At 36.6% G+C, this 23,699-nt stretch overlaps 3 protein-coding genes across 6 annotated transcripts in view; 1 reads left to right on the forward strand and 2 right to left on the reverse strand.

Moving 5' to 3' along the window:
* LOC309488775 (cGMP-dependent protein kinase 1-like) overlaps positions 1 to 16,001 on the reverse strand; it is a 16,297-nt gene extending 296 nt beyond the window's left edge. The window contains exons 1-19 of one of the 3 annotated variants that reach the window (XM_082157115.1): positions 15,372 to 16,001; positions 13,801 to 14,033; positions 13,595 to 13,709; positions 12,158 to 12,324; positions 11,203 to 11,316; positions 7,698 to 7,803; positions 7,541 to 7,604; positions 7,365 to 7,442; positions 7,197 to 7,291; positions 7,030 to 7,095; positions 5,322 to 5,396; positions 5,140 to 5,236; positions 4,917 to 5,056; positions 3,058 to 3,147; positions 2,835 to 2,976; positions 1,660 to 1,823; positions 1,402 to 1,524; positions 522 to 584; positions 348 to 414 (exon numbers count right to left, since the gene is read on the reverse strand). In XM_082157115.1, the coding sequence (XP_082013241.1) occupies positions 348 to 414; positions 522 to 584; positions 1,402 to 1,524; positions 1,660 to 1,823; positions 2,835 to 2,976; positions 3,058 to 3,147; positions 4,917 to 5,056; positions 5,140 to 5,236; positions 5,322 to 5,396; positions 7,030 to 7,095; positions 7,197 to 7,291; positions 7,365 to 7,442; positions 7,541 to 7,604; positions 7,698 to 7,803; positions 11,203 to 11,316; positions 12,158 to 12,324; positions 13,595 to 13,709; positions 13,801 to 13,996 (1,962 nt within the window). In that variant the 5' untranslated portion in view covers positions 13,997 to 14,033; positions 15,372 to 16,001. Of the gene's footprint in view, positions 1 to 347; positions 415 to 521; positions 585 to 1,401; positions 1,525 to 1,659; positions 1,824 to 2,834; positions 2,977 to 3,057; positions 3,148 to 4,916; positions 5,057 to 5,139; positions 5,237 to 5,321; positions 5,397 to 6,644; positions 6,886 to 7,029; positions 7,096 to 7,196; positions 7,292 to 7,364; positions 7,443 to 7,540; positions 7,605 to 7,697; positions 7,804 to 11,202; positions 11,317 to 12,157; positions 12,325 to 13,594; positions 13,710 to 13,800; positions 14,034 to 15,371 lie in introns of those variants that run through there. The other 2 variants (XM_082157116.1, XM_082157117.1) reach the window with 2 other exon arrangements.
* Positions 16,002 to 16,136: 135 nt separating this feature from the next.
* On the forward strand, positions 16,137 to 17,352 carry lage3 (L antigen family member 3). The gene is made up of 3 exons (XM_082157120.1): positions 16,137 to 16,236; positions 16,460 to 16,588; positions 16,836 to 17,352. Exons 1-3 carry the CDS (start codon positions 16,190 to 16,192, stop codon positions 16,948 to 16,950), a joined length of 291 nt encoding a protein of 96 aa, XP_082013246.1. The 5' UTR covers positions 16,137 to 16,189; the 3' UTR covers positions 16,951 to 17,352.
* Positions 17,175 to 23,433, reverse strand: LOC309488776 (ras-related protein rab7). 2 transcript variants are annotated; one of them, XM_082157119.1, is made up of 6 exons: positions 23,247 to 23,433; positions 22,442 to 22,514; positions 22,205 to 22,331; positions 20,194 to 20,412; positions 18,448 to 18,576; positions 17,175 to 18,379 (listed from the first exon to the last, which is right to left on the reverse strand). In XM_082157119.1, the coding sequence occupies exons 2-6, from the start codon at positions 22,492 to 22,494 to the stop codon at positions 18,290 to 18,292; spliced, it is 618 nt and encodes a 205-aa protein (XP_082013245.1). In that variant the 5' UTR covers positions 22,495 to 22,514; positions 23,247 to 23,433; the 3' UTR covers positions 17,175 to 18,289. The 2 variants fall into 2 exon arrangements, with proteins under 2 accessions (XP_082013245.1, XP_082013244.1); XM_082157118.1 differs by having other exon boundaries at positions 23,227 to 23,432.
* Positions 23,434 to 23,699: the final 266 nt, after the last annotated feature.

Genomic DNA, 23,699 nt, shown 5'->3' on the forward strand with positions numbered 1-23,699 from the left:
TATTACTTTCCCAAACTCATTTTCTCTGTACCAAAAGCAACATACAGCAAATACATTTATTAACTCAAGACAGCAACAACTGTCTAGTAATATCTCAGACCAAAGTAGGATTATGTCTGGGATAGTTGATATAATTTTTTTTTAATTTTATTTTTGAGGTGACTCAAATTCATTTTTTTAGGAGTGTTGATATCCATTTTGGATATCCCTCCAAGTTAGTGTTCAAATAAATACAGTCCATGAAATTATTAATTTGTAGCCTGGATGCCAGCCGAATTTAGCCCCGCCCACAACATTTTTACGTCAGGCTAATTAATCTGTGTAATTGGCTGAAGAATCTCTCTTACATTTGGTATAAATGGAGGCGTCAAGGTTCCTTCCCGAATACCATCCCAGTTAAACCCCTCAAACCATCTGCAAGAGACATCAAAACCAGCACAGACCCAATATCATGACTAAGTCATAAAATAAGTGCAGTATTGTGCAAATGTAGCGACAATGTCAGAGCATGTCATCTATACTTGTGTTTCTGGATGTCCTTCACGCCGTTCTTCTGGTTGCCGAGTCTCTCGGATGGATTGTCCCTGTCAGGATAAACACACATGCAAACATGACACACTTAAAGGCTGTTTTTCAAAATCTAGTAAGAAGTGCTAATCTCGTCAACAAGGCCGTCAATAAGGCCGTTCCATTTAAACACGTTTCAAGGGTTCGGCCAGTAGGGGGCACTCATGCAACGTAAGCAATGCCGTACATCCGAGTGAACGAGACGGGGGGAAAGTTAGCGATGCTGATCCCTATTTTTTACAGTCTATGTGCTGATCATGCTGATGACTTGTTTTCGACGCAAGGGTGGGACAACCTGTCACTCAAATGACATCACAGCGAAAGCAAACCACAATTATCCAATCAATTCCCCATGGACAAAATCAAGCCCCACCCTACATTTTTTTCTTGTTCGAGAAACTTTTACTCTGATATACGTCATAAAATAGGAAAGAAAAGAATATCGCATCTTCCGTTTCATGCCGTAGTTACGTTGTCGTAGTATTCGTATAACAAAATAATATACGAATAATGTTATTTCAGGAGCTCAGTTTTTCCAAGACAATATATATATATATTTTTTTTTTAGAATATTTGTTTTAATTTTAGACAAAAATTAAATGCCATTTCAGTCAGTGTAAAATTTACAAAAATTACTGACATCATACATGTCAAACTTACATGGCTGCATTTAATGGATTTTTCAAAAAAAAAAAAAAAAGATGTCTCTGTTAACATTAATGCTTCTAGTGCGCAGTGCACAAAGAGAGTATAGATATAAATGCTGTATAGTTAAGCACCTCCCTTGGCTTTTAAACACAGGCTTTTTGAATAAACGTCACACCATCTCTGTACCTGCACAGTCTCTTGACTAAGTTCGCAGCACTCTTGGTGATTTTCTTGGGAAACTCCACCATATCGATTCCTCGAAGAATAATGTTATAAGTCTTCATGGGATCTGACCCTGAGAAAGGTGGGCTTGGATGGAAAGAGGAAAATGGTGTTGAATGTTATGTTAATAATTAGTAGAGGCAGAGTGTGAATTTCACTTCCTGGGATTCTGGGAACAGAAAACTTTAAACTGGTTAATAATGTCATTAGTAAATCGCCAACCTTCCACTCAGCAGCTCAAAGATGAGGATTCCAAGAGACCAGTAGTCGGCCGACACGTCATGACCTTTATTTAGGATGATCTCAGGGGCCACGTACTCTGGAGTTCCACAAAATGTCCACGTCTTCATCCCCAAGCCAACTTTTTTAGCAAAACCAAAGTCTGTCTAAAAAATAAGGACTATTCTTTGCTTTTTGAATATTTTGTTTGGTAAATGTACACAAATTTAGGAATACTTGACTGAATTTATGTTTCTCGTCTGCTAAGAAATCTAAGGATATATGCTTAAAAATAGCTTTGTAGACTAATATAATGTGTGCCTATAAATACATTTCTTTACAAAGTAAAATATTTAAAAACTTTTCTTTTTAAATGGATAATAAATGTAGCAGAAACACATGTACAGCAATTTAATTAACAGAGTTCAAACATAGAACCTTCTGGTTACAGATTTGGTTCAGTGTTGTTATTGTTAAAGTGCCCATATTATGCTTTTTGGGATATTACCTTTCATGTAATGTGTAATATCACTACATGTCACAATCACAACTGACTGAACCATCTGACCAATCAGAGCAGAGTAGACCAATCACAGATCACAACTGACTGAACCATCTGACCAATCAGAGCAGAGTAGACCAATCAGAACAGACTGAGCCGTCTGAACAATCAGAGCAGAGTAGACCAATCACGACAGTCTGTGTCATCTGACCAATCAGAGCAGAGTAGACCAATCACAACAGACTGGACGATCTGACCAATCAGAGCAGAGTAGACCAATCACAACAGACTGGGCCATCTGACCAATCAGAGCAGAGTAGACCAATCACAACAGACTAGGCCATCTGACCAATCAGAGCAGGCTCTGGGAAAGGAGGGGTTTGAAGAGACCAAATCCTTTATCAAACCGTTCCAGACACTGTGAGAAAAAAGCTGATGCTGCAATTGGTTATGAGAATATTAAAGTGTTTTTGACCTTGGATTAATGTAAACATTGTAGGAGACATACCAAACAAAACTAGGAACCTTCAAATTAGCATAATAGGGGCACCTTAACTAAAACTCAAAAACTATTATAAACCATTTCTGTTAATTAAAACAAAGCTGAATTTCAAAATATGAATACATAATCCAATATTAAATACATAATATTAAAATAGCACTGCTTTTTTTTTACCAGCTTGGCATATCCACGGTGGTCCAATATGATGTTCTCAGGCTTCAGGTCTCTGTAGATGATGCCACGGCAGTGGAGAAAAGCGAGAGCTTCCACCACACATCCGGTGTAGAAGCGTGTGGTGCTGTCATCAAACATCCCCCTGAAACAGTCCCAGAACTCCCAGTCAGTTACTCAACCCATTCAGATGAGCATGACAAAACACTGAGAGGGTTCTTGATACCTGTCTCTAAGGAGAGTCCACAGCTCGCCACCCAAACACGCCTCCAATAACATGTACAAGAATTTAGAATCTCTGAATGTCCGATACAGTCTGAAGCATAAAACCAGTATGGGCTTATTATCGCATGCTTTTCATAAAAAATATAACGTAATGGATCAATACTTTAAGAGATAAAGTCCTTGAAATGTAATCATGGGTTTAAAGCTACAATATGTAATTTTTTTCACCGCTAGGGGTCGCTAACCTCTTACAATAACAAAGGTGTATGTTGATGACGCATAAGCGGAATTATGGAACTTGCCGTCATGCCGAAGGATCTAATAATGTTTATGGATGAGTGAATACATTGATGTTTTTAACATGACTGTGGTATGAAGCAGGTCACGAATGCTAATGAGAGAGAGATATCAGCGCCATACGCGAGTCCCGCGGATAAAAAGGAATAAGGACATTTCATTCTACGGAACTACACACAAGTGCTGAATTAAACTGCATTTGAGTGTGTTGAAAGTTATAATGTTATTCTATGTGTTAGTTTATCTGTATGAGCAGTGAGCTAGATCAACATTAGAATAACATACTGATCATATTCTAACATTTCATCATGTTGAGCTATATAACATTGATTAGTTTTATGTACATTTGCTCACCTCTACATTTGCGCGTCTCTGTCAAGTGGAAGTTTGTCACGGACGTGGAGCTCTCGGCATCTCGAAAACGCCACGCCGATATTGAGCCTCGTTTTAGTTCTCCTTTTGTCCCCAAAGTCTGCTTGCCATGGTCCATAATGTTTGAACAAAACAACAACAGCGTCTGTCGCCATGGTTACTATGGCAGTCAAGTCAAGTCAAGTCAAGTTTATTTGTATAGCGCTTTTCACAATACAGATTGTATCAAAGCAGCTTCACAGTATTACATTTAAATAATACAACAAAGTTTTTTTTTTCAAGAGGAATTTATTGATCGATCAAATTAAATTAAATATCCCCAAAATATCCCCAACTGAGCAAGCCAAAGGCAACAGTGGCAAGGAACCGAAAAACTCCATCAAGTGACCTAATGGTGTCCTAAAACTCCATCAGGTGACCTAATGGAGAAAAAAAACCTTGGGAGAACCCAGGCTCAGTCGGGGGCCAGTTCTCCTCTGGCATTTATGAGCTAGAGGCCGGATTGTAGTTTGAACTATAGGATTATATGAATGCCTGGCTGAAGAGATGCGACTTTAATCTAGTTTTAAACTGGGAGAGCGAGTCTGAGCAACGAACAGTATCAGGAAGACTATTCCAGAGTTTTGGAGCCAAATGTGAAAATGCTCTCCCTCCTTTGGTGGTTCTGGATATCCTAGGTATGACCAAAAGCCTTGAATTTAGTGATTTTAAAGAACGCGATGGATTATAGGGAGATAGAAGATCCGTTAAATAGACTGGAGCTAAGCCGTTTAGGGCTTTGTAAGTCAGTAGCAATATCTTATAATTAATACAGAGCTTTATAGGTAACCAATGCAGGTTTATAGGTAACCTTCCGCTCGGCAGTACGAGCGGAAACCAGGTATAACGCGGATATTATGGTATTATATTATGTAATTGACAGTCGACAAGTGGTACAGGGTGACAGGGATGAGCCATTGTTTAAAATTGCAATTTCTCTGAAATTAAAAATCTTTGGGAACTTTTGGGATATTGTAAATACACAACTGCAGGAAATATATCACACTGTGCAAGTGATTTTTGAATATTTTATTACAAAAATCTTACATATTGTAGCTTTAATTGTCCATAACTCATTAAAATGTAATGCATTACACACTAAACAGTTAAATCAATCAAATGATGTGATTAAGTGATCACGGGGACTCTGACCTGACAGTGAAAGGACTGTGGGCTTCCATCATGATGCGTCTCTCAGAGAGGATGTGACCCTGTTGACTCGTGTCCAGGATGTGACGCTTTTTCAGGACCTTCATGGCAAAGGAGCGACTGTGATCGTTCTTCAGCTGCACCTGTACAGAGTCGATTTAAACATACTCTCATTCCTGAAGTATAACATCTAAATGCTGCTCTCATGATGTGAAACCTATCGTACCAGCTGTACCCGACTGAATCCACCCACCCCCAGCGTACAGATCACACTGATGTCACTGAGAGACATCTGAGAGAAGAACACGGCTTCTGCCTCTAACCTACGAGAAATATCAGTTATTCTCATTACCCAGAATGCTTCTCTTTTCTGAACAATGAATGTGAAGGAGCTCATCGCGTGCTTACTTGGCCTTCATCTCTTCGCTCTCGTACATTTTATTGCTCATATTGTCCAGTCCACCGATTAGCTGCTTGAAAGACCTGTTAGAGTTTAGAGTTTTATAAGCAGTCAAGATGGAGAAATTATGTTATTAGTTTACTAACTGTGTTGATACTGTGATTGCACAGGTTCTGATTTTGACTGATGATGGTTGTGATACTGATTATGATAGTTATGATTTTAAGAGATTCATTTCAATGGTAATGATTTAGATAGCTATGATTTTGATTGATTGTGATATTGATTGTAATGTCATGATTTTTTGTAAATAATGATGATTGGGATTCTGATTGAGATATAGTTGATTTTGATACATTGGGATAGTTTGTTTGAGTAGATTCTGATTTTGACTAATTAGGGGTGTGATACTGATTGTGATGGTTATGATTCTGATTAAATGTGATGATAGTGATTCTGATAGCCTAATTATTGTTTGCAGAGCTGCCAACTCTCACGCATTCACCGTGAGACTCACTTTGACACTTTTCACACGCTCTCACGCCACACATCCATTTTCTCACGCACAGAAAAATCGCGAAGCAAAGAGGACACGGAGACCGACAGACTAGACAGAGCAGGTTACTTATGATATATATTTTTTTTTAAACTCAGCTCTCAGATTCTGTCAATTTTATTACGAAATTCAAACAATAAATACCGTTTTGGCGTAAATGTGACGTGACAGATCCCTAGCGGCACGTGAACCGATCATCTCTACTAGCTAATAGTAAATAAACACGAACACTGTTGAAAGATACAGTACAACTTACCGAAATGTATATTCCTCATACATGATATCGATCAATCAGTGTTTTTTTTCATCCGCGGAAAGGAGTCAATAAAACAGCTGGAGAACAATGTCGTCACATAACATTTACCTCAGGAAAGCCCTTTAATTACCATAATATAGGCTAGCACGTTAGTTGGCTAGAAAAAAAAGAGCTATAGAGAGTATTTTGCTAAATATGTGTACTATATTACATATTTATTATATTTTTACTTGACATATTTTATTTTACTTTTACTAAAGTTGTTATTATAATAAATAAAAAAACACATTATATTTAATTTGAGTTATTTTTAACCTTAAATAATACTACCAGCTGATAGGGCTCTCTGTATGTTTACAGCATTAGGTGAGATTTATTTTTTTCTTGAGAAAAATTAACGCCTATCTTGTGTACCTAATATTTATCCAAATGAGTCAATATTAAATCAAATCACAAGAATTTAATTGAATTGAAATTGTGAAAATTGTATCAAGCAATAATAAAAAAAACGTCGCTTACCAGAAATTGTACCCATTGTAAACATTGTAACATGTTGTCACTAAACCTAATAAAATTCAGTTTAGTTACTAAAATGTTTTGACAATCAAATCACAATACACTTATGACAATAACTTTTGAGTAAATGTGATTATTTTGATTGAGATGGTTTGAAGTTTATGATTTTGATTGTGATGGTTGTGAGATTGATTGTGATGTTGATTTGAAGTTTATGATTTTGATTGTGATGGTTGTGAGATTGATTGTGATGTTGATTTGAAGGTTATGATTTTGATTTTGATGATTGTGATATTGATTGTAATATTAAGTAATTTTGAATGATTGAGATGTTATGATGTTATGCTGCTTTTGAATGGTGACTGTGACTGTTCTGCAAGCTGCTCACTCTCTGTCCACAACCAGACATGTCACATCTCCAACAGCGGTCACATTTGCTGAACGCACATCTTCCCTGGGAAGAGAAATGAAGAATGCAAAAGGTTATTCTTAAATCTTAACCACAACGGTTAGAATGAGAATTATAACCTTAAAGCCTTAAAGTTCCTCACTGACCCTTTGAGAGCCTGTTCTCCAAACCAATCCCCTCTAGACAGTGTGGACCGGAACACTGGCTCCTCATTGGCTGATTTCTGCTGGGTGACCCTCACCTGTGGACCAAAAAGAACATAAATGTTCTGTTCTACAATCCAGCAGAAAACCTCAGAAAGGCTCTTTACTCACCTGCCCCTCACTGATGATGAAGAACGTGTCTCCAGTGGCACCCTGACGAATGATGTATTCACCATCACTGTAGTGAGTCTAAAGAGTAAAGACAGAGGGAGAACAAAACAATATGGTCACATAAATCGAATTGGAATTGTTTTCAGAATTAATGTGCAGAGATCAAAACTCCTCACCTCTTCCAGAACATCTGCTACTTTACTCAGCACATCTTCAGTGAGAGTCTTGAAGGAGGGCACGCTGACAACACAATTCAGTTGATAGTATTACTAGTATCTCAAACACTGTCAAAAAATCACATGTTGAATTTGATTTAATGCAAAATTGTGTTACCTCCTCAAGAACTCCATGTAGTTTGAATGCTTGAGAAGGCCAGTTCTCATCATGATGGTTTGAAAACCCTGTCGGTCTATGGCCCATAGTTTGATATCAGTCAGGGCTGAGAGGAAAGAAGATGACAATGGTGAGGAAGGAGGAAATTATCCAATAATTTATTTCTAATGAAGGCTTTACATGCAAATAATTGCTGCTTCTAGATTCCAAATTCCAGACCATTTAGTTTCCTAAACTGTCCTTTCAAGTAAAGTCAAAAAGCCTCCAAAAATAATAAATAAAATGTATAATTTACTTTATTATTACTGCATTTAATCATGGGATTTTATAATCAAAACACGTTCATTGGAATCTATGACATGGACGACAGCATTTGCTGTGATTCTCTGCTTCATAATCCATAAACAAGGACATGTGCAAATATAACTCTTCACCTAAACACTTTTGTTCTGTACTTCATCTCAACATGACTGACAGCTGCTGCACTGAGAGCTCTTCACGTCCCACTCAATGTAATTATTCTGCCGGCCCACCCCACACAAACACTTTCCCCTACTGTTAATATTCCTCTCTTAACTCTCAAGTCAATTTCATGTAGAATGTTTGTAGACATTGAGAGACATTTTATTAACACCTGCAAAACCAATAAATACATTCCTGATAAATACAACACCCTCATTATAGGTTATTTGATGGCATAATTGTATGAATGAATATCCTACCTGCTTTATCTTCCAAGGCTATTCTTCCATGATGTGAATGGCTATGTTCAGAATAGCTTTCTACCCCATTAATTGTACTATTTTTACTGTATGCAATAAGCATATTGTGTAAATTATGCAAATTATTAGTATGCACAGGTACATAAAGTGCTGTATACAACAGTGCACACTGCACAATACTGTATCCCAGCATGCAATGCTTTCAACCTGACCTTCCAGTATGAGAAATGAACTGCTGAGATTACAACATTTCCTTCAAATTTCCCAGGCTTTAATTATATATCATTGGATTCGAAATGGAAAGTAAACATTTTAATTTATGAGATGATTACTGGATGCCACTCACTGATTAAAACGATCAAAAGTGAAAAAATTTACATTTACACACAAACTGACCACCAACCGCAACTTGCAGACGCCTTTTTACATTTTTAGCTCAACTTTTCATGGAATAGAATGCACAGGATTGTAGGATTTCAAAGGCAGCGATGGATACATCAAAAACCGATCGGATGAAGGCAGGATGTGACACAATCATTGGATTCGGACATGCCTTGTTGCCTTCCTAGCTCTGTATGCTCCCTGCATAGGCAGCATTTTTACAGCTTTCGGACGCAGCCGAGATTAGGAAACAATTTTTTCCCATGATAAACCACTTAAATGACTCAATCTGGCATGCATTCAAAAGATTACAGTGACTGCTGATCAACTTTGGTGAAAGTCAAGTAAAGTCCTTTAGACTTTAAGAAGCTGTAGACATTTCATAAAGACCTTCACATCGTTCTGTTTTGCTGCTGTCAAACGCACAACAGCAATTGTCAGTTAGTGATGTCAGATGTACCTTGAAAATGGACCTAACCAAAAAAATGAGAAAGCTCAGAAAAGACTGATGGCGTGAGAGCAGACAATGAACGCACAGAGCTTTAAGAAATTGTAAAGCTATTCATTTAGCTGACCCTGAACAGCAGGCCTCATCCACCATCGACACAAAAGAGAGACGTGACAATATGCAACTATGACGTCTGACAGTGCATGCTGTCTGAAATGTTCAAAGGTTGCAAATCAATGCATACAATGTTTCACAGTCTATCTTAAACATGTAGTATGCATTATATACTCCACATTATGTTGTATGCATTGATTTGGTCATGAACATGTCTAAAGTTGAGAAGCATTGTACTTAATATTATTATCTAATTAAATGAACACTATGTAAATTTTTTGTTCAAAATTGTAATAATTAGCCAATAAATCATCAATCCTCCGAAAATTTATTTTTTGTCTTACTCTGATTCCCTTTGGTAAGCCTATTAGAAGTGTTTATATTTTAGACCTATCAGGGGAAATTGTACATATGACACTCGTCTGTGCGTATGCCGTCATATCTTTAAATATTGAAAAGTTGCTCTGGCTACTTTGACGCATGTGGGAGTGGCAGAGGTTAGTTGTCACAATGAGTGAAAAAGGTTGACATGAAACACGCAAAAAATCTCAAGCCTACATAGTGTAAATCCATTTTAAATTGTACAAATTGTTGGTCTGCATAGAGAAAGAAAGCAAATTTGTAGTACTATTTGTTCCAATCATGCAAATCTGGTCCGGGTTCACAGGCGAGATTGTTACAGAGAGATCTTTGCATGAACAGGGACAGCCAAAGGCCCCATTTTAATTGCATTTTTATTATTGTGATTAAATAGACACCACCTGAGTCAACTCATTTCACCCCAATCCATCACACTAAACCGATGTGTCATAAAAAGGGCAAAGGATAAGGTGAGGGTATAATAGAAAAACCATATGGCCAAACATCCCAGCAATTACACACTGACAATTCCTCCATGTTCACTCCGCAGGAAAGAGCCGTTTATAGGGTTGAACTCAATCTCAGAAGCCAAGGCAGACGGTCGATAGCCCAAAGCCCTGACAGATGAACAGGAATTCAGACTCAAGACTACAAACTGTGCATTCGTGATCTTATTAGTTCAGGCTTGTACATTTTGTATTTGTCAGAATTAGAGAGACAAAGGTATGTTACATCCTATTCCCTTCCTAATTTCATTTAATTATTTTGTTCGTATTAATAATACATTGATCCACTTGCTCTATTGTTATTTGACTACCGGTATATATTATACTTAATATCTTATATTACTATAGCATTTCTATATTTTAATTATTGTATGATTCTATGACACATCCTGTTCCTTTTTGGAAAACTGGCTGATTGTTACTTTCTCTGAAATTTTATTTAATTAAAAATTTTTTTTTTATTAATAATACTTATCCACCCATTTTACTACATATTACATGTATTATCTTGTTACTATTTCTATATTTTAATTATTTAATTATTGTGTGATTGTATGATCCATCCTGTTCCAATTTAATATACATGTAACTTAACTTCAAACTAAAATAAATTAAGTTAAGTTCAATTAAACTAAACTAAATAAAAGTTAAGTAATTTAATTTAAATGTTTTTATTAATTATTCGTATTTACTCCATTTGCTCTGTTGTTTACTCTATTACTTTTTATTATTTTATAGCCAATTACTTTTATTACTTTATCTTATGTTTTACTTTTTTCATTATACGCCAAGCTGCAAACATGTTAGCAGTAGCCTAGTAAATGTAGTTGGCTAATGAAGCAAACCAAATTAAAACTCAACTGAATCGAAAGAAAGAGAGAAAATGTCAAAGACATAGGAAACATTAAACATTCAATGCCCGGAACAAATATTTTGTCCTGAAATACACTGTCGGACTGAACCCTGAACCTCACCCGTGACGGTGGCCGTGCGCGTGCAGTTGTAGAGTATCGCGAGCTCGCCGAACACCTTCCCCGGCTCGATGGTGCACAGCTTCTGCCCTCCTTTAGTAACCTCCACCAACCCCTCTGCACACAACACACACAAACAAAACCAACAACCTTGAGTCTGTGAACGAGATCAACGTGTGTAGGAGAACCGTTAAAACGCTTTCAAATAGCAAGGATGCATTAAATTGATGAAAAGGGAAGTTCTATTCAAATAAATGGTGATCTTTTGAGATTTTTTATTCATCAAAGAATTCTGGAAATAAATGTATCATGGTTTCAACAAAAAATATTACACAACATATAATAAAGAAATGTTTCTTGAGCAGCGAATCAGCACATTAGAATGATTTCTGAATGATCATGTGACACTGAAGACTGGAGTAATGATGCTGAAAACCACAGGAATAAATTACATTTGAAAACATTAAAATAGAGATAAAAAAGCTCATTTAAACTGTAATAATATTTCACATATTTTTTTATCAAATGAATGCACTTGGTGAGCACAAGAGAACTTCTTTCAAAATCATTTAAATCTTTCCAACCCCAAACTTTTGAAAGGTGGTGCGTTTCTTCAAATATTCCTTTAATGTTCCAAAGAAAAAAGGTTGAAGAAATGATTTGTTGGAATTATTATTTATTTATTTTGCCTGACCTATTCCTTTAACAGTCAGTGCAAAGCCGTGGAATAATAGGACCCATCATGTGAAGTGTTTTCTTTGCACAGAGGATCACTGTCACAAACACATGATGAACAGCAGCAATTTCAACTGCCCACTTCACAGAGCCAAGCATAAAAACACAAACACTTAGTGTTTTTAGTACAGTTTTACATGTGCTGTTTCTCAAAATAGTTTTAATAGCACATATGCTAATTTCTTAATACAAATCTTGTAGATTTGAGGCAGATGCTCCTCACCTTCCAGGACATAGACGGTAGAGCCGTCGTCGCCCTCCTGGATGACGCAGCTGCCCTGTGCCAGAGCTGTGGGATTCATGCAATCCATGATGGTGAGGATCTGGCTGGCCTCCAGATGCTTCATGAAATCATTCTCCAGCAGGGCCCTCTGGATCAACTCCCGAGACCTGGGATGAGCACAGGGTGAGCACAGGGTACTAGAATAGGCTTTCATGCTTGAATGTTCAAAAAGCATATTATTTTTCAAGGTGGGAGAAACCTACATAAACCTACCAACATCAGTCGCCATGATTTTTGAACGACTTATCGCGAGAGGGAAAAATTACGTTTTAGTCGTATAACATCGGTTAATGGAAACGCTGTCATTTCGCAATCGTTTTTTATCGAAATTTAGAAAATATCACAAAAGTAAAAAATTATAATAAAAATCACAATCTGTAATGGAAATGTGTCTACAGACATTCATAAATCCTCTCCCGTGGCCTCATGGGATAGTAAAGTGTCCATCGAATACACACTCCAGAATCCTGCCAGAGGTAATAGGTCATCCAGGTACCTTTTGCCTACATTTTTTCAAATGTACTGTATGTATTCCGGAGATACGACTCTGTTACTCGCATACTTTTCGGACACAGAATGGGCAAACGCTAACAATGACATCAGTTTTGCCTTATCAATTCGATAGATTGGGCTGGGAAATACAACGTCTCTTGGACATGGCAACAACACACTACTAACGCGAGTCAACCAGGCCTTGTCCCTTTTAGCGTATGCCATGGGCGAGAATTTGGCTATCACCAGACCAAGCTCAATCTTTTAAGCTTTTAACATTAGTCTGGGGAGTCTGCTCTGTATTAAGAGGCGTGATCAACGGGCATAGTTCAAATGACTCTGTACGCAATTGGATAGTCCTTCAACCAATCAGACCAACGATCCGGGTGACGTACTTTGCAGTTGAAAATTGAGCATCGTCGAGAGGTTAAAAGGAATTGGACAGGGCCGTAACGGCTCTGGAATTGGATTGGATTAAACCCGCCAATAGCGCGCCAGGTGGATAAGCCAGTTTGTGATTGGTTGCCGCAAATTTGTAAAGGAAGCAGCGGAGATAAATGCACAGGTTTCCAGCCTGAGATGCAGGGCGAAATCAAATCGCCGGCAGATCAGGCTGGGTTTACCCAGTCTAGCGAGAATTATGAGCAATACTGCGACGTCCTCGTTCCCGGAGAAAACCTCAAGACTAGAGTTCAGAAACAGTGCGCACTGATATAGAGAATATCTCCCTTTAGAGTGACTTTGTGCTTTGTAACTTTCTAGACCTTTTTAATGCTCAAACAGCAACATTACACACTAAAGAAAGTTGTAAACGTAAAAAAGCATAATATATCCTCTTTTATGAGCTGCAGGGTGTTTTTCTGGTGTGTGCAGGCTCTAACTCACTCCTCGCTCTTGCTGTAGTTGGTTAGGGTGACGTGGGTGAGTTGATTTGGATCCAGCGCCGTGGGTTCGGCTGATATGGCCTGGCGTTTAGTGCGCTGGGGCTCATCTGGGGACGCTGCTCCAATACCAATAAAATAAAATAAAGTGCAACAATAAATAAAATGCAGCATGTGTCCGTGTAGTTAATCACAGTCTTCCCAGCTCACCTGTGATTTCTGTGGCCCCAGAGGGGTTGTGTGTGACAGGGGCGGCGCGGAGACGGTCCAGCTCGCCCTGTAGCTGTCTGATGAGGTCATCTTTAGTGTCCAGCTCCAGCTCTAGCTCATCAATAAGAGTGTCACGTTGCCGCAGCTCCTCGATCTTGGTCTGCAGGGCAAACTGGAGATCACGGAGGGTTCCCATCAGCCCGGGAGACTGTCACCGCTGGAGGATAATGCATCTTTAAATGCAAGGAAATCCAATAAAGAATTCAGTCAAACACACCATAAAAAGCTAAACTACTGTGTTTGCAATGCATGTTTCTGATACTTTATTGATACCAGAAATTAAGGTGTTATAGCAGCTGGGATCATGAGGACAGGGTTATGAATAAACTATACCAAAAAATAAAGTTTTCTGAGTATTTGTTTTTCCAGTATACATTTTTAAATCAATATACATTTACTTGAGAAGCAAAATGACTTAAGATATTAAGTATTGTTTTCTGATTTGTGTGTGTGTGTGCTTAAAAAACTAAGAAAATATCTGCCAACAGGGTAAGAAAAATAATCTTGTTTTCCCTTTTAACTATGTTTATTTTTCTGACCCTATTGGCAGATATTTGACCTTGTTTTAAGCATAAACCCACTTAATTGAGATACATTTATCAGAAAACATGATATTAAAAATCTTGAGTCATTTTGCTTCTCGAATAAATGTATCTTGATTTAAGAAGATATTTGAACTGGAAAACAAGACAAAAATGCTGAAGAAGAAAATCTTCTTCTTTTTTTTTCCTTTTTTTTTTTTGCAGTCAAAACAGAAATGGAAAACCCTAAAAAGTAGCCAGTAAAAACAGCATAAGTCTTGTAAATGCTTTCTTATTAAATACAGTTTTTATCCTCATTACAAATTATATTATTAAAGTAACAATTAAAGTGTTAATTTTACATGCATTTCATAATCTCTCAGTATTTGGTCTTAAATATTTCTTATATCCCTAGAGTTAATGCCATTACACTTCTTAATTTGACATTTTCGAATCCCAGATTTTCAATAAACCCATTGTATAAAAGTAAGAATAAAATAATTAAATATGAACAACTAGAAAGATATAGAGATGAAATGCCAAAACTTTATTTTTTACATGTAACAAGTGTCCTTGTTACTGCAGTAATAACTGAATTATGCATAAATAAATGCAACTAACCCTTAACAAAACCCTATTCCTAACTCTGTTGCATGCATATTTAATTAGTAGCCTACTTAAATGTTTAGTTACACTGTAACAATGTTATATCTGAATATATTTCATTTACATAATCATTTCTTTTCAATATTCAAGCATAAAGGTAGATACAATAGTAACAGCTAAACAACTGACAAAATTAGAAAGGCTTATTTTTATTATCATTATGGTCCTTGTAAAAATCACTTCACTGTTTACAATATCAGTGTCATCATAACAAAAAGGAAACATGGAAAATAATATTTAGCACTCATTTTTAGGATTTTAGATTTTTCATAAAAGGACAAAGTTTACGCATGCAATAAAGAGGTTCCGTTGTGTCTGACTTACCTACGATAAAGAAGCACGGAGGACTGAACAGATCCAGCGCAGGAGAAGAGGTTACAGCGAGAGAATCGAGTGTGTCTCAAGACCTAGTGAGCTGCCTTACCTAACCACACTACCTAGGCTAGACAGCATTGTTTTTGGGCATCATCGACGCGTCCACCCCAGCTTACGACCATTTCTGTAGCCTATAACATTTGTGATGGAAGTGTGAAGATGCTCTGGTCTGTTACTGACTGAATAAATGTAGGTTTGATTCATTTGAACTGACCTGAGGACTGTTGTTGAGGTAAAATTTAATATGCTACTATTCATATGTTTTCAGTATAGTGACAGTAGCTCGGCTACGTATATTTTTCCAGTAATGAGCTACTTATTTATGTTGTTGTTTATTTCAAGGGGAAATACAAAATGATAATAGCTATAATATTACAATAATTTAACAAAAGACTACAATTTAAATGTAGCCATTTCACACATTTATATAAATAACAACTTATCTTCACTTAATTAATTATTTTTGCTACTTTTTCCAAATGTAGGCAATTTTATGTAGGACATAGATTTTGTCCCAGGCACAGACTTTCAATTTAAAATATAAAAATCATCTTTAAAAAATGTGAATTACATGTGATAATCTAAATAAAGAGTACAATAATCAGTAAAAAATATATTAAACATATATATTTTAAAACATTTATGTTGATATGACTGTGATGTGAATCCAAATTTGTCGAATGTGATTTTATGAAATTAAGGTTACGTTTAATCAAAACTTGACGAAAATGCCGCTTTCAATCTAAACCCAAACAAAACATGTCAACATGGCGACTTGCATGAGTGAAAACGGTTCAGAAAGAAAACTTGAATTGTATCCTTTTATTGTTGTTTCTAAATGTCCAAAACATTAATTGTTAAACTATTCTTCTGTATCGCAGGATTTATTCCGACTTATTTAGCTCTTACCTGCTTGGCGTGCTTGCACGCATGATCAGACACCATGTGCAACAGCAGCCAAATAACACAGTAGAGCTGTTAATCATGCTTAAGAAATATTTCCAGGTCCTTATTTCTTTAACTCTACAAAACATCAGCTTTTTAAAGGTCCCTTTCCCGTCTGAGAGAGAGGCAATTATTGCCCTGCAGTCTTTATCTCCTGATCCTGAGCCCAGGAAAGGAGGAATCAGTAAAAATCTGGACGTTTCAGGACAAACACTGTCTGTGTGAGTAATACCCAATCAACGATCACCTAAAAACCTATCATTCAAAATAGTTGTCCTAATTTACATTTAGGTCGACATTTCCCACACGGACCCAGTTACCTAGTCTTTTTTTATTTAAAGCACCAGCCTATCTATTTGTGATAGATATAACATTAAATTAAGATCTATATATCTGTGGTTGTTGATATACACTGAATATTTCTATTACACGAAATGAAACATCTGATTTTTGTTCATGCCTTTTTAGGAGATGGACTGCAGACGAAGCCCGTATTCTTCGTGTTTCTGTAAGCTCGTTTTTGGACCACTTGTCTCTAGTGATGGAAACCATGGATGCATTTGGACCTCCTGTCTCACAGTGACTCTAATACAAGCATAAGATGAGACATATGGATGCAGGTGCTGTTTTTGCACCATGTAATGAGGATAAAACATCTGCTCCCATGTGTTCAGTATGGACTGCGAGGACACAAATAGCACAGTTAATGTGCTTTTGCTCTGTCTGAGAGATGCGACTCATCATAACGTCTTAAGAAAGAAAATGTTGTGTGTTAAAAGTTTTGCGATGCAACAGAAGCCAAAACTGTTTTGTCATTTGAATAAAGATTTATTATCGGAGCACTGTTCGAGAAAACAATAAGGAAAGTTCATTGTTTTATAAAAGAGGGACAGATGTTGATTTCTATTGGCAGACATCGCTAGGAGTTTTCAAACATAATCATCTACAATACTGGTTGATCGAAATAAAGACGTTAAAAAAATCACATGGATTCACGGGTTTGTCAGAACTCTCTGATTTCTGCTTTCCTTCACATTTTGTGCCTTTATTGACCCACATGAATCATACCCATAATTTGGTCAATGAGATGAGCCCGTTAGAAATGCATGAACATTGAAATGTAAACCAAGTAATTAGACAGCATGAGAGATCAAGACATGTTTGCAGGAGACAGGAATTAATCATTAATTTGTTACATTCATACACTATAACTGGGGAAACGCGTTCAGTCAAGTGAAAGAAACATGTTACATGGTTAAAATGATTGCACTTAATACTTTGTGAGCTCCCAGATCCCCCAAAATGTTCATTCGACACCACCACCAAGCCATTCAACCCTCCAATCCTAATGAGGGTATCGTGTATATGCGAGTGTCTTTAGGCACAAACCTTTCTTTCTTTCTTTCCTTGGCAGCTGATAAACTGTTAAATCATGCTGAAGATTTAGATATCATGACATGTTGGGCTGTTTATGCAGCGTAGATTTAGTTAAATAATCAATTTAGGTTAACATTAAAGAATTTGGCAAAAAAAAAAAAAAAAAAGAAGGAATTATAAGGAAGTGTGACTGCTTCTACATCCTACAGAAAAAAGGCACGGACAGACATACAAGCAGGAGACGAGTCTAAAAGACTATATTCTGCATGGATGAAAGAATACACTATATAAAAAGAAAAAAAAAAACAATGCAAAAAAAAAATCACTTGTAAATAATAGAATAGATTTCTCATAGAAATAATATCCTTAAATGTAGTTATATTAAAACTGATACTGTGGCAGGGAGCTTCTTTAAATTCCTAACAGTTCTTTACATACAAGTTTGGAAAAAAAAGTGTTTTCTTCTGAATGCTTTGCACTATCGGGATCGGTCCGCGCCGGCTCTCCCCTGCGTCTCTGGTCCTCTTGTCTCCTTGCGTCCCATCTCAGCAGCTGCAGCTGTCACCAGAGGACACGGGTCTGTCATCTCTCAGTTTAATCTGGTCTGGGAAGTCGTACGTCTCCACCTCGGACTCCTGTGACGTGAACAGCTGTTAGTATCAGAGTTGAGGTGCTGTTATTGGACACGTCAAACGGTGCGTACCTGTTTGAGGGCGTTGCGAGCGATCGTTTGGAAAGCTTGGTCCACGTTGATGGCCTCTTTTGCGCTGGTCTCAAAGTATGGGATATTGCTTTTGCTCTGACACCACGCCTGGGCTCGTTTCGTTGTCACCTGCACAAGACGGTCAATTGGTCAATCAATAATAGTAAAGTGATATATGACAACAGTGCCAGCCCACTTTTTCAGCGGTGTTGGTCCCAGAAGTATTTTTTCCATTCATTTCTCCCAAGGGTTAACAAAGACAGTCTTTGTTAAAGCGTTACATGCCATGAACCAAGCCAATCAGATACGAGGTGAATCACAACATTACAAACTTTGATTTGAAATCAAAAAGTATTTGAAAATCAGACGAGAATACAAAGGTACAAGACGGTGTCCTTAACGGCTTTATTGTGGGAAAGAACTACAATCCCATGAAGCATCGCGAACAGCATAATCTTCATAAAGAATGAAGTAGTTAAATGAACTACTCATTGACTACACATGAGTAAAGTACTTGTATGTTATTTACATACAAGTAAAGAACATACAAGTTGTTTACTTGTATGTAAAGAACTTGTATGTAAAATGTTGATGTATTTGCAACATATTTTAAGTTTATAGACAAATTTGCATATATTCAAATTAAGTATATTGAGAGCATAGGAAGACTGACTTGCAGTGCTTCATGGGAGTGGGCGGAGCTTCTTTACCTTCCCTGATTGGTGGAATTTTCAGTACAGCATCATAGGTAATGTAGCTGTCCATCACAAATTCTGCTGTTAAACAAGATTATTTTAAAACTAAGTTGAAATAATTCAGGCTGACGGCTTCAGCAGAAGCAAATACTAGTGATTAACAATCTCATAGCTCACATTAAAGCTGTCTTTACAGGTTTAAAAGTTATGGTTAAAAATCTATTTTTCTATGGAGAAAACGAATGGAGTTTTTACTTCCGGAATCCGACTGATGCACTCTATTATGGTTAACAAACATTTTCATTAGTTGAAACGAAATAAAATATAAATAAACTTATTTATTTTATTTCAGCTAAATTAGCAAGACAACATCTCTCATTTTCATTTCGTTTAACATTATGTACTAAAATAATTAACAGACTGAAATAAAATTGATTAAAAAAAATACATATAGACATTTCAAAAAGCAAAATCGAATAAAAAGGTCAAAAACAATAACTACAACTTTAAGATGAAAATGGAAAAACAAACACGAATTTAAAATAATAATTAAAAAAACAAACATAATAGTATCTAAATGATACTTCAATAACACTATCCATTTTATAAAATGGTTTTGAAAGATGTCTCTGACCAAAAATATGAAGCAGCACAACTGTTTTCAACACTGATAATACTAATAGTAAATGTTTTCTGAGCAGCAAATCATCATATTAGAATGATTCCTGAAGAATCATGTGACACTGAAGACTGGAGTAGTGATGCTGAAAATCCAGCTTTGATCACAGGAATAAATTACATTTTAAAATACTGTATAATCAAATAAAAACAAATTATTTCTATTAATATTTCTTTTTATTCCTGTATTTTTGATCAAATGATGGCAGCTTTGGTGAGCAGAGGAAACTTCTTTCAAAGACATTAAAAAAATCGTAATTATTCCAAACTTTGTAAAAAACAACGCAAGAAAATTGTGTTTAGATGATTTTGAAATCATCAGGTGGTTTTCTTTCCAGATTTTGATGTCAAATATGATTGAATGGAGACAGACCTGTCTGTTCTCCAAGTCGATTTTGTTGCCGAGCACTACAAAGGGGAAGTTCTCCGGGTCTCGTGGGCTGGCCTGAATGAGGAACTCGTCCCTCCAGCTGTCCAGGGTTTTGAAGGTGTTGGGCGCTGTGACGTCGTACACCAGCACGCAGCAGTCCGCTCCACGGTAAAAAGCCACACCCAACGACTGGAAGCGCTCCTGTCCTGCCGTGTCCCAGATCTGAAACGGCCATGAGAATATTACAGGGCAGAATATAATGAGAATTTTCTTTTGAAACGAAACAAAAGTATGTCAAGTATTCCCGTAAACACAGTCAGTTATGTCTAAAGTGAACGTAAAGAGTTGAAAAAGAAATCGGATGTGTATCATTATATTGGATCCGTGCATTAGGTCTTAAAGTAACAGCATCCTATAAATGCCTGTGCCCGGTTGCATAAAGCACCTGAAGTTTTTCTCTTAAGCACGAGACTTAAGGCGTGATTTCCCCTCAGCTAAGGGAATAACTTAAGGGTGTTGCATATAATCCTGCATAAAAATGATAAAGGTAAGGGAAACCGTTAAGTGTTTCACGACAGCGACCCAGCTTTTGCCGTTATAAAATTCGATTGCTGCCATGGACATGTTATTTGTTAATGCAGAGAGCGGTGTGTTTCACAGAAAACAGCATAACATTGATAAGGAAAATAAAAAAGAAAACCAAATATGAAAGAGAAGGACCAGATGAGATGAAATTCAAATTGATAATTTACTCAAATATTGAAAATTCTGTCATCATACTCACCCTCATGTCAGTCTAAACCCACAAGACTTTCATTCATCTTTACACACAAATATAGACATTTTTAATATTCACTCATCATTTCTGTCGATTTATTGAGAAATCCATATGATTTAGGCTGTTTCGGTAAGCTCAAACGTGCGCGCAAGTGCGAGAACCAATGCGGTAAAACAAATCTTGCTCCATGCTTAATCTTTCCTCAAAGTAGTGAGAACGACAGATAATCTGCATTAATAGACACAGTTTTAGGTAATAGTGGTCCACAATTGATTAGCAGAAGTATTTCAGTAAGACAGTAATAATGTGAGTTAACCAGTTAGCAGGAGACCTACACAATATAAAACTCAAAATTAAGTATTTTGAACACCATCTTTCAAGAGCAAGCGGTTTGCGAATCCTGCACTGAACTCTGAGATTTGAGAAGCAGTCGTCAGTAAAATAAAGGGAACACAGCAAAGGTTTAGGATTATACTGCTGTGGAATCGTGGTAAAGATGAATTTTAACCACTGATTCTTCACATGCTCGTCCTTGGGCAGTGGAAAAAAACTGGCTTTACCTTTACATCGTAGAGCACAGCGTCTTCTCGACATGATGCTATCCAGCATCCACAGGAATCAGCTGCAGAGTTTGATGGGATTCAAGTTTTCCCTGGTGTCTGCGCGCGCAATAAGTGGGCGGGCAATATGCTAATGTTTCATCTTGACGTCACAACGAAACGGCTTATGACTCGTTTGAAAAACTATTAATTTCATTGACCCAGAGTCGACTCTTACTTTTGAAAGACAATAACTTTATATACGGTGCACTTTCAGATTTAAAACATTGCAGGATGTTTTCATTCACTTAGAGCTGTTACACACTACATGAAAGGTCATTTTCAAAACTCCATAATAGGGGCACTTTAAATCACTATATATATATATATAAATATATATATATATTTCTTATTTCAGTTCATCCCTAATAATAATAATAATAATTATATATATATATATATATATATATATATATATATATATTATCCTGAGGTCCATTAACAATGTTAGTAAAGCCTTTTTACACCAAAAATACTTCATATAATACAATTATATTATAAAGTATTATATAACAAATGATTTTTCCTGTAAAAAGTCTTCTTGACTATTGTACATGGACCTGTGGTAATAAAACAAAACCTAATTATATATAAATAAAATGTGCTAAACAAAAATGTAACATTTAAAGAGTCATACCTGCATTGTCACCAGCCTGTCATCCACCATCACCTCCTTGGTAAGAAAATCTGCACCGATAGTGGCTTTATACTGATTGCTGAACTTCTTATTGACATATTGGTTCATCAGAGAGGTCTTCCCAACACTGTTGGACATAAATAGAAGAGCAATTATTGTATAATCTAAAAGTTTATGTCTCAAAACCTAATTAGATAACATTGTCAGGCATGATTGTTTCAGAAGACAATCACTTACCCAGAATCCCCAAGAATGATCACCTTCAGGAGCACCTTTTTACGAGAAGCCATCCTTGTGGACTAAATTGTGCCTGAATAGTAAAATAAAAAAGATAAACTGTACAACTCAATTTAATATGTAATTAAGTCTTTCAGTATGCAACGTCTATGCAAATGACATGCAGTGGCTGTGATTGCCAAACACACACATGTTGAAAAGGGAAGGTTGCAAGATGTCAGTCATGTGCCCAAGCGTTAAATCTGCCACACTGCGTGTAACATAAGCCGTGGAATGTTTTTATTTATTGACAATAAAAGAGCAATTATTGTATAATCTATTTTACTACTCAGGCAATAAAAATAAAACAATAAAAATATGCTTGGTGCCAAAATAATTTTGATGCTTGGAGCAAACGTCAATATTAGCTTTCAATCCATGCTAACCAGCTGCAAATGTCCTGTCAAATATTAAAATGTCAGTGTTGAAGTTTACAAGACATTTCTGATTTAGATTAACCTAACGAAATAATCCAAAACCCGTCTAATGTTTTTCAATAATCAATTTAGCATCTCAGTTTTGTGCTAAAGCTATGAAGAGCTAATAAAAGCTAGTAAACATCCCGTAAATTTAACATATTTACACATTTTATCTATATAAATAAGCACTTTTTTTCAATTAAAATGTTTAAATCTTAGATTATATTATTTTAGAGCTATTCAGTCAAAACAGTTTCAATATTTCTCACTTGTCACTTCTGCTGTGTTAGCGTAGACGGCTAGCATGCTAGCGTGACAAAAACTCACTTTCTGAGGAGAAATCCCACCTTCGGTGCAACAATCTTCAGCTGTCATACAACAAAAACAAGCAAACACGACACCTCCACCGTCTCTGATGACTCTGGACACACTCTTTGGGTCGTGTTGCGTGTTTTTGGATGGTTGTCACGGACAGTTCAGCACATCCGTGTGTAATAATGAGCAGCAAACGCTCCCTCCCTTTGACTCAGCTCAATACCCAACACTCATGTTTATGTCTGCATGTCTGTGAGCATAACCACTGAGAATAAAATGCAGACGTGTATTATGCATATCTGTGGTGTTTATGTCTGCTATCTATCTATCTATCTATCTATCATCAAGAAACATTTATTATTATCATCAATGTTGACAACGGTTGTGCTGCTTAATATTTCTGTGCATAGATAGATCTAATTATATTATAAAATATATTCAAATACAAAAAAGTTATTTTAAATTGTAATATTTCAAAATATTAC

Source organism: Leuciscus leuciscus (assembly GCF_965113295.1).
Source record: "Leuciscus leuciscus genome assembly, chromosome: 24".
NCBI lineage: Eukaryota > Metazoa > Chordata > Actinopteri > Cypriniformes > Leuciscidae > Leuciscus > Leuciscus leuciscus.

What these genes read in the sequence shown, in the direction of transcription:
- LOC309488776 (XM_082157119.1), bottom strand. Translation starts at nt 22,494, where the DNA reads ATGGCTTCTCGTAAAAAGGTGCTCCTGAAGGTGATCATTCTTGGGGAT. An exon ending in ACAGGCTGGTGACAATGCAG is followed by an intron (nt 20,413 to 22,204) that starts GTATGACTCTTT and finishes TGGCCGTTTCAG; the next exon opens with ATCTGGGACACGGCAGGACA. An exon ending in CTCGCAACGCCCTCAAACAG is followed by an intron (nt 18,380 to 18,447) that starts GTACGCACCGTT and finishes TTCACGTCACAG; the next exon opens with GAGTCCGAGGTGGAGACGTA.
- lage3 (XM_082157120.1), top strand. Translation starts at nt 16,190, where the DNA reads ATGGCGACTTGCATGAGTGAAAACGGTTCAGAAAGAAAACTTGAATT. An exon ending in TCAGAAAGAAAACTTGAATT is followed by an intron (nt 16,237 to 16,459) that starts GTATCCTTTTAT and finishes ACAAAACATCAG; the next exon opens with CTTTTTAAAGGTCCCTTTCC. An exon ending in TCAGGACAAACACTGTCTGT is followed by an intron (nt 16,589 to 16,835) that starts GTGAGTAATACC and finishes ATGCCTTTTTAG; the next exon opens with GAGATGGACTGCAGACGAAG.